This window comes from Phalangium opilio, unplaced genomic scaffold, assembly GCF_054372755.1.
Source record: "Phalangium opilio isolate 3A_F unplaced genomic scaffold, DU_Popi_V2 ptg000038l_1, whole genome shotgun sequence".
NCBI lineage: Eukaryota > Metazoa > Arthropoda > Arachnida > Opiliones > Phalangiidae > Phalangium > Phalangium opilio.
The window spans coordinates 4568710-4587202 of NW_028324161.1; the positions used below are offsets into that span (position 1 = coordinate 4568710).

General features: G+C 34.7%; 2 protein-coding genes across 2 annotated transcripts; both read left to right on the forward strand.

Moving 5' to 3' along the window:
- The first annotated feature begins 2394 nt into the window (after positions 1-2394).
- LOC149682742 (uncharacterized) lies at positions 2395-4802 on the forward strand. The gene is made up of 3 exons (XM_089834384.1): positions 2395-3607; positions 3834-4651; positions 4716-4802. The coding sequence occupies exons 1-3, from the start codon at positions 2395-2397 to the stop codon at positions 4740-4742; spliced, it is 2058 nt and encodes a 685-aa protein (XP_089690510.1). The 3' UTR covers positions 4743-4802.
- Positions 4803-7438: 2636 nt separating this feature from the next.
- Positions 7439-8108, forward strand: LOC149682743 (uncharacterized). Its single transcript, XM_089834337.1, has 2 exons — positions 7439-7475; positions 7543-8108. Exons 1-2 carry the CDS (start codon positions 7454-7456, stop codon positions 8010-8012), a joined length of 492 nt encoding a protein of 163 aa, XP_089690463.1. The 5' UTR covers positions 7439-7453; the 3' UTR covers positions 8013-8108.
- Positions 8109-18493: the final 10385 nt, after the last annotated feature.

Consider the following 18493-nt stretch of genomic DNA (forward strand, 5'->3'; position numbering starts at 1 on the left):
TCTGACTTTTAAAGCAACTTCACTCTGAATGCGAGAACTTCCCTCTCTATAAGGGGTGTAGTTCAGCATATAAGAACTACACTTCCTGTATTGGGATATGGTTCTGCATGTAAGAACTATCCTCGTTTCAAGTGGCTAAATTAATTTACCCACTTCTCTATATATTTCCCAAGAACATTCCAAAGATATTTCCCAAGAACATTCCAAAGATATTTCCCAAGAACATTCCAAAGATATTTCCCAAGAACATTCCAAAGATATTTCCCAAGAACATTCCAAAGATATTTCCCAAGAACATTCCAAAGATATTTCCCAAGAACATTCCAAAGATATTTCCCAAGAACATTCCAAAGATATTTCCCAAGAGAATTCCAAAGATATTTCCCAAGATAATTCCAAAGATATTTCCCAAGATAATTCCAAAGATATTTCCCAAGAAAAATCCAAAGATATTTCCCAAGGAAATTCCAAAGATATTTCCCAAGAAAATTCCAAAGATATTTCCCAAGAAAATTCCAAAGATATTTCCCAAGGAAATTCCAAAGATATTTCCCAAGAACATTCCAAAGATATTTCCCAAGAAAATTCCAAAGATATTTCCCAAGAAAATTCCAAAGATATTTCCCAAGAAAATTCCAAAGATATTTCCCAAGAAAATTCCAAAGATATTTCGCAAGGAAATTCCAAAGATATTTCCCAAGAAAATTCCAAAGGTATTTCCAAAGTAATTTCCAAAGAAAAAGAGGCCAATATTCCCCAATTTCCTAAAGAACGCCTTAAGGATTTCCAAAGAAATTTCCCAAGGAATTTTCTTAAGAGTTCTTAAGAAGATTTTTGTAAGGGACTGGCATATTTGAACGAATAGCGATATTGTTAAGCATAGCAGCGACAGTTACCATTTTGCAAACTTTCTCTGGATGATAAAGTAAGCTACCACCGCTATCATCAAGAGACCTGAATCGTCGTTTCAAAACACCAATAGCGTTTTCAACAATTCCGCGAGCCTTTCGTAGCCGGGTGTTAAAATAGACTTCTTCAGCACTTCTTGGTTTTAAATAGGGTACTAACAGCCATGGCTCTAGTGGGTAGCCACTATCTCCAATAATCCGGGCACCATCTTGGATTGTCCCATTTTGCAATCCATTTCTGACTCCACAATTTCTCCATATCATGGAGTCATGACATGACCCAGGCCACATGGCAACAATATCAAGAATTACACGATGACAATCGCAAATCTGAAATTTTTCCCTCATATAACGCTGAACCTTTGTAGAATTATATAGTTGTGTACATTACCACTTGAACGTTTACTGAGTATCTTCCTTTCCGATTTCGATACACATTGTAATTTTCTAGATTTGGTTTTTCAATATTAATGTGAGTTCCGTCTATCACACCTATGATACCCGGAAACCTTTTCTTTCGCAGGAAGTCTATCTTGATTATCTGTTGAAGTTCTTGAGTGATGGGAAATTTGATATAATTATTGGCAAACGGTATCATTGCATCAAGAAATCGAGAAAGCACTCTGCAAACAGTTGACTGAGACACTTGATTGTAAATGTCACGTCCTGTAACTCCTTGAAAACTTCCACTGGCTAAGAAAGCTATTCCAATCAATACCTGAGGAGGATACATTTATGATTATGCTAAATTGTACATTCAAAGAAATTATATAATTATAATTATTTAATTATGAAGAATTGTTCAAACGATTACCTGAGTTTCTACTGATAAAGCCGCGTTCCTTTTGGTGGGGTGTGTTAAACAAGGCCTAACTAGATCACATATTTCGAGTACTTCTTTTCTCGGCAATCGGTAAAACTCGTGAAAAACGTGATCAGGGAATTCTAAAGGATTTGTCCTATCTCTAAAAACTCGTTCTCTTCTAATTGCCCGAATTTCAGCACAAGCTAAAACCTCAAGAAGATCCATTAGACATAGCCGCCTTTATTATTAAAGCCCGTGCTTGGTCGGATTTTTTTTAAAAAAACTGGCAATTTAAGGACGCGAATATTGACCGTTTGGTGGCGTGTTTTGGACTAGGGGTGGTGACGTATGTGCGTAGGAGGCGTCTGCTACGAGGCTTACAGTCTCCTAAATTATTTATTTACAATGAACATTTCATTTAACAGGTAAGAACTGATTTCAAATGAAAAATAATTTTTAGCTTATTGTTTCGTAACTAGGTATTGTTATTGTTTTGTAACTAGTTTCAAGTACATGTACACTGTGCACCATACTTTATTTAGGGTGTTCTATTTTGAACTACATATTGATGTTGTATAATTAAGACTTAGCTTAGGCTTTTTGGTGTTTTTTCCTTAAACTATTTTTATTTTTCAGTTAAATTGGTATTTTCATGGTTCATGAAACTCTAAAATTATTAAAATGGTCTACTGTATGGTTCCAAGATGCAAAAATAATGATTGGGACAAGAAAGGGGTTGATAAACGAAGTTTTCACAGGATTCCAAATAAAGAAAATAGAACTAAATGGCTTTGTGCAATATTCGGGGAGAAGTACGAAGATCAAAGGGAATACATGGATAATATTAAAAATCCTGGCGCAAGAGTTTGTAGTGATCACTTTAATCAAGCTGATTACAGCATTTCAAGTTCCAGAAAGTCATTATTGGCATTCGCTATTCCTTCAATATTTGCTGAAGACAAATTAAACAAGGCTTTAGTTGATAAAGGTAGTCACGAAAGCCGAGGAGATTATGCAACAAAAAGAACGCCTTTGTCTAGTATAATGCTCAATGGAACTTCTAATGATACAAGGAATCCTTATTCATCTCCTCCCAGGAAAAAAAGGTTACCTCAAAAAGTACAAAATGTAAATGAAGCTTGTCAAGAAACCTCAAACTTAGTAGCGATGGTTGATGTAAATGAAGCTAGTCAAGAAACCTCAAACTTAGTAGCGACGGTTGATGTAAATGAAGATAGTCATGAAATCTCATATTTATCAGCTTTAATAGATGCAAGTTTAGTGAACGAAAAGACCAACTGTGATATCAGTAATCAGTATTTTACTCCTAGAAAAGAAACGATAACACAAGCGCCAATCCTTAATAGAAGAAAACAAGCTTCCAGGCTTAGAAGATTATTATTTGAAAATACAAGCACTGAGGCTGAAACTCAATTTATCACGAGCAATTCTATAGGCCCTAAATGTATGGTAGATGAGGCTATACAAGTGTCTGTTCCAATTACGAGTAGGAGACGCAGCAGAACAACAACTAGAAAACAGTCCAGGGTTATTTCCAATTTGAAAAATAAAATTGATAAGCTGAATAAGAAGGTTTCACGACTTGTAAAAGAGAATAAAGAAATGAAAAATGAGAAGAAAGAAGGTGTAAATGTCCAGTTTCGTAAAGTTGTTGAAGGTAGTACATCTGATTTACAAGCTGCATTTCTGTTGGAGCAAATATTATCATATCAGAAAAAGAAAATGCCATACCATGAATCGACTCTCAAAATCTGCTGTATATTATTCAGAAAATCCTCAAGCGCTTACAATTTCATAAGGGAGTTAGGAATTCTGAGACTACCTCACAGAATTACGTTAGCCAGATACGTTGGGCATTCTTCTGGTGAAGAAGGTATTAATAAACTTGTAAAACTAAGATTGAAAAAAAGAGTTTGATAAAGTAAAAAATGAGCATGAAAAATTAGTCTCACTTGTAATGGATGAAATGTCCATTAAGCCAAAGCTTTTGTATGATCGCAACATGGACACATTTTTTGGTCAAACCAGTTCTGCTTCCTTAAGTGGAATAAATGATACTCTAGCCACACATCTCTTGTGTTTTGTCTTTCATGGAATAGGAGCGAATATCCGCATACCAGTTGCATTTTATTTTACAAGAAATACTGATGGTGTAACATTGCACAAATATTGCATGGAGGTATTGAAGATTGTAGAAGAAAGTGGCTTTGTCGTTGTACGGTTTGTGTCCGATAATGCAAAAGTCAACACCATGGCTTACAAAATATTTGGAAATGGAATTTTAACTCACGTCATCCCACATCCATTGGACCCAAAACGGAAATTATTTTTTGCATTTGACCAGAGTCATCTAATCAAAAATCTGAGGTCGCTGTTCCTGTCACGAGACATGGTACTTATTGGATTAAACATCTCGGCAGACTTCATAAAGAAGCTTTACAATATGCAAAAGGAAAATTTGGTTAAAGCTGTTCGTTTCCTTACAAGGAAAGTGGTATTTCCAAACAACCTAGAAAAAATGAACGTGTTACGGGCTGTGCAATTATTCTCGAAACCCCTAACTTCGGCTCTAAAAACACTTTTACACCTGGGTCTCGTGGATGAACGTGAGAGAGAGAACTTGGAAGCAACGATTTTCTTTATGGAAACTATAAGAAAATGGTACGAGATCCATGACATAGCAAATAAAACCCACGCCATTCATTCTCGCAATGAAAATAAAATACCATTCTCAGAATTGGATGACGAGCGACTCGAGTGGCTTCAGGAAGAATTTCTACCGTTTTTAGCGATAATTCAAGATAATGCTACTCATAAAATGGAACGTTTGTCAGACGAAACTTACGAAGCAATACAAATAACAACAAAATCTACAGTTGCCTTAATCAAATATCTTCTCGAAGGAGGATTTCACTATGTACTAACTCGAAAGCTATCAAGTGATATAGTAGAAATGACATTTAGCCATATCCGTCAATCAGGAGGCCGAAATGATCAAATGGACGTAAGGGCTGCTACATTATCCATTGAGAGAACTCTCAAAATTGGAATTATAAAGTCATCCGGACACTCCCCTTACAAAAATCTTCTTAAGAGTTCTAAAGGAATTTCTTTGGAACCCTACGGAGCCCTTGGGATCATTTTCCAAAGAAACTATTTCCAAAGACTTCCATGGAATTTCCTAAAGAATTCTTGAGATAAATTTCCAAAGAATGGCTTGGGATTATTTTCTAAAGAAAATCTTTAGGAATTCTAAAGATAAATTTCCTAAGAAGGTCTAGGGATTATTTTCTAAAGAAATTCTTTAGGAATTCTAAAGATAAATTTCCTAAGAAGGTCTAGGGATTATTTTCTAAAGAAATTCTTTAGGAATTGTAAAGATAAATTTCCTAAGAAGGTCTAGGGATTATTTTCTAAAGAAATTCTTTAGGTATTCTAGAGATAAATTTCCAAAGAATGTCTTGGGATTATTTTCTAAAGAAATTCGTTAGGAATTCTAAAGATAAATTTCCTAAGAAGGTCTAGGGATTATTTTCTAAAGAAATTCTTTAGGAATTCTGGAGATAAATTTCCAAAGAATGTCTTGGGACTATTTTCTAAAGAAATTCTTTAGGAATTCTAAAGATGAATTTCCTAAGAAGGTCTAGGGACTATTTTCTAAAGAAATTCTTTAGGAATTCTAGAGATAAATTTCCTAAGAGGGTCTTGGGATTATTTTCGAAAGAAATTCTTTAGGAATTCTAGAGATAAATTTCCAAAGAATGTCTTGGGATTACTTTCTAAAGAAATTCTTTTGGAAGTCTAGAGATAAATTTCCAAAGAATTTCTTGGTATTATTTTGTAACGAAATTATTTAGGAATTCTAGGGATAAATTTCCAAAGTAGGTCTAGGGGTTGTTTTCCAAAGAAGTTCTTTAGAAATGCTTGAGATAAATTTCCAATGAATGTCTAGGGAATATTTTCCAACGAAATTCTTTAGAATTCTTCAGATCAATTTCCAAAGAAGGTCCATGGTTTATTTCCAAAAGAAATTCGTTAGCATTATTGAGATAAATGTCCAATGAAGCTCTAGGGTTGGTTTTCCAGAGAAGATCTAGGGTTTATCTTCCAACGAAATTCGTTTGGAATTCAAGAGATTAATTTCAAAGGGCCAGATATATTGCAATTATGCTTTACATATAATTATCTCAAAATATTTTTACTCAAATTGTTTAGCTAAAGTTTTCCTAGATAGACATTAACTTGAAGGTTAAAAAAATTAAAAACGTTTCACGAAGGCTTGTCCCGTAGCTAAGGCTAGGCAAGCGCTGAAATGGAATGTTACATTTACCTATTTTTTTATTATATTTTTTTGCCTTCAATAATCCGTGAGGTGTTTATGTAAAGGATAAAATAGATTAAAAGTAAAATAAGAGTAATTAAAATCGTTATGTTTAGATTTACAGGGAATCTAAGCTGTCAGTCGGAATTTTTGCTTAATTCTCTTATGGCATGTTTTATCTTTATTTCGAGCGTAATTAGAGTCCAAAATAAATATTTTTTTAAAAACATTGTAGAGGAAATTAGGTTAAACGCGTTTCTGATACTCGAAAAACTCTCAGTGAATATACATTATTAAATTTAACAACGACGTCTGTATCTACTGCTTGGCCGTTAAAGCCTCCAAAACCCACTTAGTACCCCATACAATTGCACAAGGTTTAAAACTTTCTGCCGTTTACGGATGTTTTTAATAAGTCGATTAAATGTCTGACTTTTAAAGCAACTTCACTCTGCATGCGAGAACTTCCCTCTCTATAAGGGGTGTAGTTCAGCGTATAAGAACTACACTTCCTGTATTGGGATATGGTTCTGCATGTAAGAACTATCCTCGTTTCAAGTGGCTAAATTAATTTACCCACTTCTCTATATATTTCCCAAGAACATTCCAAAGATATTTCCCAAGAGAATTCCAAAGATATTTCCCAAGATAATTCCAAAGATATTTCCCAAGAAAATTCCAAAGATATTTCCCAAGAAAATTCCAAAGATATTTCCCAAGAAAATTCCAAAGATATTTCCCAAGAAAATTCCAAAGATATTTCCCAAGAAAATTCCAAAGATATTTCCCAAGAAAATTCCAAAGATATTTCCCAAGGAAATTCCAAAGATATTTCCCAAGAAAATTCCAAAGATATTTCCCAAGGAAATTCCAAAGATATTTCCCAAGAACATTCCAAAGATATTTCCCAAGAAAATTCCAAAGATATTTCCCAAGAAAATTCCAAAGATATTTCCCAAGAAAATTCCAAAGATATTTCGCAAGGAAATTCCAAAGATATTTCCCAAGAAAATTCCAAAGATATTTCCAAAGTAATTTCCAAAGAAAAAGAGGCCAATATTCCCCAATTTCCTAAAGAACGCCTTAAGGATTTCCAAAGAAATTTCCCAAGGAATTTTCTTAAGAGTTCTTAAGAAGATTTTTGTAAGGGTCCAATGTAGGACAGAACAAATGCCTGAAATAAACACTGCAATCCCGTAAGCATACTTCAAACCACTTTCACCAGAAATTGATTCGTAGTATTAAATCATATTTATCAAACTTTCAGAAATATTGTGCAGCAACACAAAATCTTTCCGAAATCGTTTGGAAACATCTAATATCACTAATCCTAATAACGCAACAACTTCCAGTTCGCAACCAGTTTTATCATGGGATTTGCAAAATTTACTCAATCAAATGGATCTTGTAACTCCAAACGGTAATATTTTGATAAAACTTAGAAGAGATAACTGATCGTAATGTTAAGTTCATTTCTTATTGTTTAGATCACTGCATGATTTCTATCAGAAGTTGTTCAGTTGCTTTAATAGGCGGTTATATAGTTCGTGTGGCGGAAGAAAATACAAATTGCCCTGGATGCTTAGAAAAACTTATCCAGCCACAGTCCGGAACTCCACTACTTTATTTAATTAAAGCTAATGATAATGGCGGTCTTAAATATCCAAGTCGGCTACTAATACGTTTACTTGTAATTGTGTTAGATTTTGTCCAATCGTCAATCACATTTTTCCCTCGACAGAATGTTTTAGCTAAATATGTTGAAATCATATTGCCCCATTTCCAAAAGCCGTTAAAATGTGATAGAAATTGCGTGAATTTAGATCTTCCTAAATTACTTTTAGAGAAATATTTAAGACCATTGCTAAATAATTACGCTAAAGATGTTTCTGATCGGATGGAGAAAGTTAGGAAATATAAGGCCAAGCCATTGTCTAGAAAAATTCTAAAGGTTTAGTTCCTAAAATTTCGTGATATTCAATTTGAATACTGTTCCTATTTAAAGTGCCTTTAAGTATTGTTACTATTTTACGTAAAAGTTTACGTAAAAAAATAAAACTAATTTTATAATAAAGATTTGATTTAAAAACGTTCGTTGCCGCCTCTAATCTTATTATATCCTATTTTAAATTAAATAAGATATTATAAAGAAGTTATAAATAACTAAATAATAATATGTATTTTATTTTGTTTTGATATTTGAAAAACTTGCATTTCGAACTTTATGGAGACCTCCCTACTTGAACCTTTATTAAGCACCCCCTCGAGTTGTAGTCCATAAAACGCCATCCAACGGCGTACGAAAGAACTAAAGTTCGGCTAGGAGTAAGTAAAATATCCCCCTCTCTCTGGGGACCAAGCACGGGCTTTAATAATAAAGGCGGCTATGCATTAGACGTGATTTCTCTTAACTTCTCCGTAGAAGGCTGTAGCAGACGACGTACTGAAAAAAAGGTTTCACACTACACCCGGCGGCTATTTTCAGTTTTGCGGACGGTTGTCGTCGAACGCAAAAAAAATTCACTTGACGGACAACTTTGCGTTCGAAATTTTTTATGAATTTGCATTTGCGTTCGACCGCAAAAACTTGCGCACAACGCCCCGCCTTTGACTGTACTAAATTGCCTTGCGTAAATTTTTTATGAATTCCACCTTTAGTCAACGTAACTTGTTAGCACCCACAAACCTAGGACCTTCTAGTTGTCAACGAGAACGAAATGAAGAAAATAGGTTTTAGCGCGCTATAAGGTTAGGCTGACATCTGACCCAAAAGTAGTTTTTTGACGTACTATCTTAATTAGTTAAATTACAAAAATTAGAATTCATTAATTAAAAATCGAAACAGGTAAGTTTCAGAGCTGTGCTAATTAATTAGTTAGCTAATTGAATTTCTAATTAATTAGCAGCATTTACTAATTGAAAATGGTAATTGAATTTTAATTACCTTAGTGCTAATTGAGAAGTAATTCTAATTAATTAGTATGAATCGGAAAGGTAATTATCTAATTAAAATTTAATTAGATTTAGGATTAACTAATTAGCCAATTGGATTTTCAATTATTCTTTTACGCCAATTTGTTGTAAAAAAATCGAGGAATTAACTCTTGATTCTTCTATTTGAATATGAAAAAACCTTATTATATCGATGAGGAAACCTTAGTGCTACTCTAAATTTTTCGGCTCCTCAAATATGAGAGAATACTAGTACTAGTAGAAAATTTCGTAGTTCGTAACTGCCCCATTTCGAAATTTCGACTGTTTTACCTACTCGAATTAATAGTAGTGCGCATGTATTTACTACTCAGGAGTCCATTATAGCAGAAGTAATATAAGAAACCTCCCTACGGGAGGGAAGTATACAAGGCGCCATAGGCATAACGTTAAAACACGCGAGACATCCTCGAACCACCAAATACCATATTCAGACACTATTGCTCACGGACAAGGTACGGCAGATCTTAGTACTTTGATATGGTCGTTGGAATTGGGAAACTGGTGTAGTCTGCTTAGCCGTCTGTCGTAAAGAAATAGAAGATTCCTGATTTTGCTAATAAATATTCACATACGGTTATTTCGAAACGAAAATTTAGTTTGTTGTGAAGCCAAGAAGAAGATAAAAATTATGAATACAAGAACAAAATTTCGAGATAGATAATAACACCATTGTAAAAGCTATCTATGTATAGTGTTAGTCATATACCTTGGCAAGGTAAGGGTTTAATTCAAATTTTATGCAAAGACCTATGAAAATCCTATAATCGAGTCACTGCCTGTTTAGGAATGATTGATTATCATCAAAATCTAAAAATGCTGCATGAATTATTTCATTGGAAAAGTTTAAAATTACAATGAGTCTGTGAAATTGACTTAACTTAAGCAGCCGACGCAATCGTGAGATCAGAGAATGTATTCCTACGCTCTACGCGGCGCGGCCCTATTTTTTAAACTTTGTTTACGGCTGTATAAGTGCGCGGGGACATTCGCGGTACGAGGATGTATCGGGAAAAATTCGCCTTTGTATACTTTCCTCCCGAAGGGAGGTTTCTTATATTACTTTTGATTATAGGAACTGTGGCAAGAAAATGAAGAAATGAGACAAATTTTAACATGACGGAAGGCTCGAGGCTTGTCTCATTTTTGGCTTCCGTACCCGTTTTTCAATGGCATTAAAACATTAAACTTTGCATTACCAAAGTACTAAATCCATGGGCACTTTTAAACTTTGATATTTACTTATGGTTTCTTTTTACCTTAATTAGAAAATAGTAATTCTAAATAATTAGTTTGATAAATAAATGTCTAATTTCTAATTGAATTGAATTAGTTTCTATGTCTAATTGCTAATTGGCTAATTAATTAGTTCATAAATATTTCCCTAATTGCTAATTGGCTAATTAATTAGTTCATAAATATTTCCCTAATTGCTAATTCTAATTCAATTAGTTGTCAGCTAATTAGCACAGCTCTGGTAAGTTTCCCATTTAATAAATGCTTGTTAATTTGGAAGTATTCCGAAAACTAACTTCGCTATACTTTTTCCGTATGGCCTGCCACAATTGCCTTAAAAAACGGAAAATGTTTTAATGCTTTTTCTATGGGACGCTAACCCTAAAAGGTGTGACTTTTTCTTTAACATTACGGAAGGGTGTCATGTCATATCTACAAGGGCCTACCGGCCCTGTAGAATACACAAAACAGTCTCACGCCCTCGAAGGTCTTTTAGCAAAATTGAAAACTCCATCATCGGATGAAATAGAAGTAGTCGATTGGCCCGAAATTCAAGTCACTTTCTGGAAATGTACGAAAGCTATTGCAACAAAAGTAGGGCTTTCTGGTTTAGAATATTTAACAGGAAAAAAATTTCCGACTTGGCAAAACCACTCTTTCGGTAAAGAATATGAAAATATTTGGCAATTTGCCGAAACAGTGAATAAATTAGAACCGCAAAAAGCGACGGGATATTTAACATACATCGATGAACCTAATTCAAAAGCGCAAAAAGATTTGAAAGTTCGATATCAAGCGAAACTCGTTGGGAAAGATCAATGCCACGTCAGCGCTTTCAGCGATTCGGAATTAAAGTTTTTGCAACTTTTGCAGCAATTGAAAATAATCCCGAATAGAATTTTTGACTACAATCAAATTTTGGATCGATTACAAGACAAGATAAAACGTATATTGCAACAATTATGTCTTCAAGGTGATATCGTTAGCTGCGACTCTGATTCGGATATTCGTCAACTTGTGCCATACGTTAAATGCTTGCTTCGACTTTATCCCGATTTAAACGAGAAAACCGAAGATGCCTTAACCGCAGGGGCGTTCCGAAGGGACAAGGTTTTGGGGGGGAGCCCACCAAATTTTGCCAACTTGAAACCAAAAATTTACCAAGCGACACGTAGTAATGTAGTATCATGTTACTCTGTTTCGTAAAATAGTTTTGGAATGAAAATCCCTGACTAAATTTATCAAACTTCCCCGACAAAATTCATCAAACTTTCCCGACGAAATTCATCAAACTTCCCCGACGAAATTCATCAAACTTCCCCGACGAAATTCATCAAACTTCCCCGACGAAATTCATCAAGTTTCCCCGACGAGATTCATCAAGTTTCCCCGACGAGATTCATCAAGTTTCCCTGATCAAATTCATCAAGTTTCCAAAGTTACTAAAAGTTACTAAATGAAGATACTTAAAAGAGCTGGCTCGGGTAAAATCTTACTATGTTGCCAACACTCTTTCAAAGCAAATCACTTCACTGATTTCCTTCTGTTTGTAATTAAAGACTTTATAAAAGTGTGTCTTGTAATGAACCACCGTCTATAAGTTGATATAATGAGATCAAACGCTCCCTCGTACAATGATAATTGTAAATTGACTTGAATCATTTTGAGAAGAGTCGTTAAATTGTTATGGGTATAAGAATACTATTTTGTTTGAATAGAATCCCATTAAAGTTATATTCGGAGCGAGCGAAGCGAGCTCCGCGATTTTTTGGCTCTGCTCAAATCTCTGATTCCGGTCACTCTGATACTGTTTTCCAGAATTTCAATTTCACTCCAAAATATTTTTCCCTGACATTTCTCTGGCCTTTTAGGTCCATTTTCAATTTCCCTGAGCTTCATTTTGCCAAGTGAGCGTCAATTTGCCAACTCGACAAAATTTTAGTGGGGGAGCCTCCCCCTGTCCCCCCCCAAGGAATCGCCCCTGCTTAACCGATTTTGAAGTTAGGAAAACGATTAACAACGACATATCCCAAACATACCGAAAACAAATCGACGATTTAATCAAATTAAAGATCGAAGACACCAAAGATAATTGGCATGCTTTGATAAACGTTTTCGAAAATAAACCAGTCAAAGTTTGTCAAATTCAGGCTCAGTACGGAACCGATGTCGCTATGGCAAAGGCTCTGACGACAATTCCAAGTTCACAGGGAAATGATTTAATTTTGGCTTTTGAATTGCAAAGTTTATTAACAACGGAAACTTTCTTCACTTTAAAGGAATTTTTAAAACACGAAAATTTGGGAGAAACGATAATATTCATCGAATGCGCTGTCGAACTCGGCTCGAATAACGAACGTTGGAAATTTCTTCAAGATTTGCGAGACGAAATTAAATCTACTAAAACTAATATCAAACTAGTATTAATAACTGATGGGAATAACCAAGATTTAATGATAGAGCATGTGATAAAACATGATGGAATCACTTTTGGCGAGTTGACCACTGAAGCTCAGGAAGATCTTATGAACAGAAAAGTAATCAAATTTCAAGGAAATGAAAACTCAAGTTTAAAAGATCTCTTTTGCGAAGAGGATTTTATCACGAGCCGAGCTGAGCGAGCTTTTTAAAAGCTCGGCTCGGCTCGAGTCAAAAAAACGGCGGCTCGGCTCGAGTCGAGCCGAGCTGGGTCTTGGCTCGGCTCGAAAATGATCGAGCCGAGCCGAGCTGGCTCGATTAATATATACATGTTTAAAAAAAATTGCTACTACCAACGTCAAACTTGAGAATGACTATAAAGGCCATCCCATGTTTAGGAATGTAATGGTTCAGTAAAACCCGCTCTTTAAAATATGCTCAAGGTTAGAGACGAGAGATTTTTCCCACGCTTTATTTCATGTAAAAATACAACGGAACGCTATTGGTGGAGAGAATAACGACTAAAAGGAAAGCACTATATCAGTGACTAAGCTCGCGAGCCGGCTCGCGAGTCGGCTCGGCTCGACCATAAAAAAGCTCGCTCGTTAATTAATCGAGCCGCAAAAGTGGCGGCTCGGCTCGGCTCGAACTCGGCTCGCTCGTCACGAGCCCGAGTTGGCTCGAGCTCGTGAACAGTCCTAGGATTTTATTCAATTTAAAAAAGTTCTGAACGGGGAAATTCTAGTTAATTTGATTAAAAATAAAGTCATAACTGTCGGAAAGGAGCTCGAGAGTCTGGGTGACGTCGAGGATTATTATATTCTACGAAAGTTCCAACTAAAAGACGTTATTGATGAAAAATGTTTAAACAAAATAGACTCTTCCGAATTAATAGCTATAAACGATGCGCGTTTCGCAAATCAAAAAAACTGCGTTCAAATAACGAAAGATGAGGATTTTCAACGTTTATGCGAACAAAATCCAAAGAGGAACATTCATTGGTTAAAGTATAATTCAAAGTTAATTTTGTACAAGTCACGTTGTAAACTCGATTACTTACGAAAGTACTTGTTCAAAGATCAACGCTCTTCCTTTTCTGAAAAAACCTTGATAGAAAAATCTGGCAAATCATTGATTATTTCTGACACTCCTGGGATGGGAAAATCAACTGTTCTTTCTGTATTGGGCCGAAAAATCAAACTTACATATCCGGATTCTTGAGTAGTTAGAGTCAATTTAAACGAGTGCACCAAGACTTCAGAAACGGTAAAAAAAGAGAAATTTTCCATCGCAAATCGGAAAGACTTATCGGATTTTATGCTGAAATATATCTTACCTTGCAGCGAAAACACAAAATTAGAAACTCCGTTGGAAGAAAAGTTGTTCGAAAATTCGTTAACTAATTACGGGAGACTGGTGTTACTTTTCGACGGATTTGACGAAATTAGTCCGACTTATGACAGCCAGGCCATAAAAATGCTAGAAGCGTTGATGAAATCTCGTGTCGAGAAAATTATTATATCAACTAGGCCATATACCAAGGAACAGTTGGAAAATCGTTTCAGCTGTTGGGCCCATAGTATGGTATACCATTTTTGAAAGAAGATCAAGTGCAGTTCATTGTTAAATATTTGCAAAAACAATTTAATATTGTGAATATAAAATTCCCGGGAACGCTTGAAGATTTAAACAAATACGTCTCAACATCAATTGACAATTTATCCAAGTCTATAAAAGATAACGAAAGACAGTTCATGGGAGTCCCACTACAATGCAGATTATTAGCGTCATATATGCTCCGTAAAATTCCAAATGGCTAATTCGCAATGATTGACAACGTATCGTTAATGGATTTATACGAAGATTTTATCAAAAGTAAAATCGAAATTTATTTTACCGAAAAAGGACCCTCGACGGACGGTAACATACCTTTGACCATAGCGCTAAAAATTGTGGAAAAACTAATATTTCAGAAACACAGACAATACGCTCTTAAAATTTTACTGCCTGAAAAAGTATATGATGAACTGAAGTACCCCGAACCTGAGGACGAAGACGGTCTACTTGAGTATTCACTTTTAAAGGTGGGAGTTTATATCGGAAATCTGACGTTTATGCATCGAACCTTTGCTGAATATTTCGTAGTGGATTACCTTTTGTATTTAGCTAAAGATACGAAAAGAAAGGCGGGCGCCTGGAATAAATTGTCAATTTTGACTAGGGAAATAATGTTAAATGCGGAATTTGCAGTAGTTCGAACCTTCCTCGATGTGCTCATTCGAAATGGCAAAAAATGCGAGGAAACTGAGAAGATTTTACAAAGTTTCGTAAAACTTTTATATGAAAATTTTCGCACTAATCCACCAGTGTGCCACAATGCCTCGAAAGAAACCGTTCTACATGTACTAATCCGCGAAGGTCAACTTGATACACTCAGCAACTTGATGGACATTTTATCCAAAGATAACGAAAGTCTGTTAAAGCTTTTAGTTCAGTATCAGGAAAGACAATTCGAAAAAGTTGAACGGTGGGAATCTGATGGCTCCCGTGGATTCTTTTCGCTTTTGTATTTGGCTTGCCGGGTTGGTTATACCGAAATCGTCGAGAAGCTATTAGAAACCGGAAGTGACGTCAATCCACTAGAGTGTGACAGATTTAGTCCCTTGTATGTAGCATGCGAATTTAGTCTTATGCAGAATGGTGCCGATGTTGAAACAAGCCCTGATATAGGTAAGTTAAAATGTTTTTATTTGTTTCTGCATTCATTAAAATGCATAGTGTTTTCATCGGTAATTTATTTCAGAGCTGTGCTAATTAATTAGTTAGCTAATTGAATTTCTAATTAATTAGCAACATTTACTAATTGAAAATGGTAATTGAATTTTAATTACCTTAGTGCTAATTGAGAAGTAATTCTAATTAATTAGTATGAATCGGAAAGGTAATTATCTAATTAAAATTTAATTAGATTTAGGATTAACTAATTAGCCAATTGGATTTTCAATTATTCTTTTACGCCAATTTGTTGTAAAAAAATCGAGGAATTAACTCTTGATTCTTCTATTTGAATATGAAAAAACCTTATTATATCGATGAGGAAACCTTAGTGCTACTCTAAATTTTTCAGCTCCTCAAATATGAGAGAATACTAGTACTAGTAGAAAATTTCGTAGTTCGCAACTGCCCCATTTCGAAATTTCGACTGTTTCACCTACTCGAATTAATAGTAGTGCGCATGTATTTACTACTCAGGAGTCCATTATAGGAACTGTGGCAAGAAAATGAAGAAATGAGACAAATTTTAACATGACGGAAGGCTCGAGGCTTGTCTCATTTTTGGCTTCCGTACCCGTTTTTCAATGGCATTAAAACATTAAACTTTGCATTACCAAAGTACTAAATCCATGGGCACTTTTAAACTTTGATATTTACTTATGGTTTCTTTTTACCTTAATTAGAAAATAGTAATTCTAATTAATTAGTTTGATAAATAAATGTCTAATTTCTAATTGAATTGAATTAGTTTCTATGTCTAATTGCTAATTGGCTAATTAATTAGTTCATAAATATTTCCCTAATTGCTAATTGGCTAATTAATTAGTTCATAAATATTTCCCTAATTGCTAATTCTAATTCAATTAGTTGTCAGCTAATTAGCACAGCTCTGATTTATTTCTTGCCAAAATGAAAAATACAGAAATTCTCTCTTATATGGTTGGTTATAAGACTAAGCTATTTTATCTACTTATTGTTTTTACTGAATTTTATATCCTTATATTTAAAGACACCAATATTTTATTAGGGATATCAAAAACAGCCCGATTTAACCGAAACCCGTTTTTCAAATACAGAGCACCGCCTTTTTTGGGTTTTAAAATCTTTGGTTAAAATCGAAAGGTTTTTTTTTCTTGAGTTCACTATTTACGTTTCAGTCTCTTGAATTTTATGCCCAGCACTTTGTAGTGACGCCGTGAGTCGGCGACGTCAGTTTATTTGCATCATTTCTGCAGGGTAAAAAAAGCTTCTGTGTTTCGTTACACCTCACACCGCTAAGTGCTTCTGTTTTTGTCAATTTTTTTTTTTTTTGGGATCGGTTAAACCGGCCATTTTTAAAAACCAGTTAACCGAAAACTGGGTTTGTAGCAAGTAGTTGATATCCCTAATTTAGATGCGACACGAGTAATCTTTATGGTTCCACGCTTACTAGAGTACTCGGTACTCGCTCACTTCTCACCATTCTTTCTTAGTATAGACGTGGACAGAAATATTCTCAGTGTCGCTTCTAATTTTTCGTGAAAATACAACTTCTCTTCGTTATTAATAATTTAAAGTTTCATATTTGCTTTAATCTTTCTCATGAAGTATTATTAAGCGTTTAAAATGCAATGATTTCCCAACTAACTTCAAACTTAGACAGGAGTTCATAATAAGTATGAAACTAGTTAAAAAGCCCGTAAAAACAAAGTGTCGTAGTAAAGCTCAGCGGATTCATACACCGCTTAACTCCCAAAGAAATAGTTACCCAAGCGCATTAACTTACTCCCGTTTTAGCACTATTTTTAAATGGCTCGCGTCCGCGTCTGTCGGCGCGGTGGAAATTAAAGCTTGGCTAAGAAGTTGGCCTTTCGATCATCGATGGCGTTTTTAATATATTTACAGATTTTTTTCCGTGGCCGAATTTTAAATGAGAAGTCGAGTAAGTTAAAAATTATATTTTGAGACCCTTATTTGACGATCAATCAACATTCAAAGTTGGAGTTCTTTTTAAGGAGAAGAAATGCCGCAAAGCGGCCGTCACCGTCAGACATCTAGAATTAGGCCTTGGTCCGAAGGAAGTTTACATTAAAATTAAGTGGCGCCGTTGGACCAAGGCTTAGATTTTCCGAGAAATTTAATTTCTCCGCCTTTGTTAATTATTCGTCAAATAACGGACAGGAGATTATGAAATAGGTCTCAAAATATAAATTAGAACTAACTTGACTTCTTATTTAAAATTTGGCCACGAAAAAATGCTTTAAAATTTTTGTTCCCATAGAGTAATGGTATCCCTCTGCCTTCGACTGTATTAAGCTATTCGGGGAAATAACATGCAGAGCTGTGCTAATTAGCTGACAACTAATTGAATTAGAATTAGCAATTAGGGAAATATTTATGAACTAATTAATTAGCCAATTAGCAATTAGGGAAATATTTATGAACTAATTAATTAGCCAATTAGCAATTAGACATAGAAACTAATTCAATTCAATTAGAAATTAGACATTTATTTATCAAACTAATTAATTAGAATTACTATTTTCTAATTAAGGTAAAAAGAAACCATAAGTAAATATCAAAGTTTAAAAGTGCCCATGGATTTAGTACTTTGGTAATGCAAAGTTTAATGTTTTAATGCCATTGAAAAACGGGTACGGAAGCCAAAAATGAGACAAGCCTCGAGCCTTCCGTCATGTTAAAATTTGTCTCATTTCTTCATTTTCTTGCCACAGTTCCTATAATGGACTCCTGAGTAGTAAATACATGCGCACTACTATTAATTCGAGTAGGTAAAACAGTCGAAATTTCGAAATGGGGCAGTTGCGAACTACGAAATTTTCTACTAGTACTAGTATTCTCTCATATTTGAGGAGCTGAAAAATTTAGAGTAGCACTAAGGTTTCCTCATCGATATAATAAGGTTTTTTCATATTCAAATAGAAGAATCAAGAGTTAATTCCTCGATTTTTTTACAACAAATTGGCGTAAAAGAATAATTGAAAATCCAATTGGCTAATTAGTTAATCCTAAATCTAA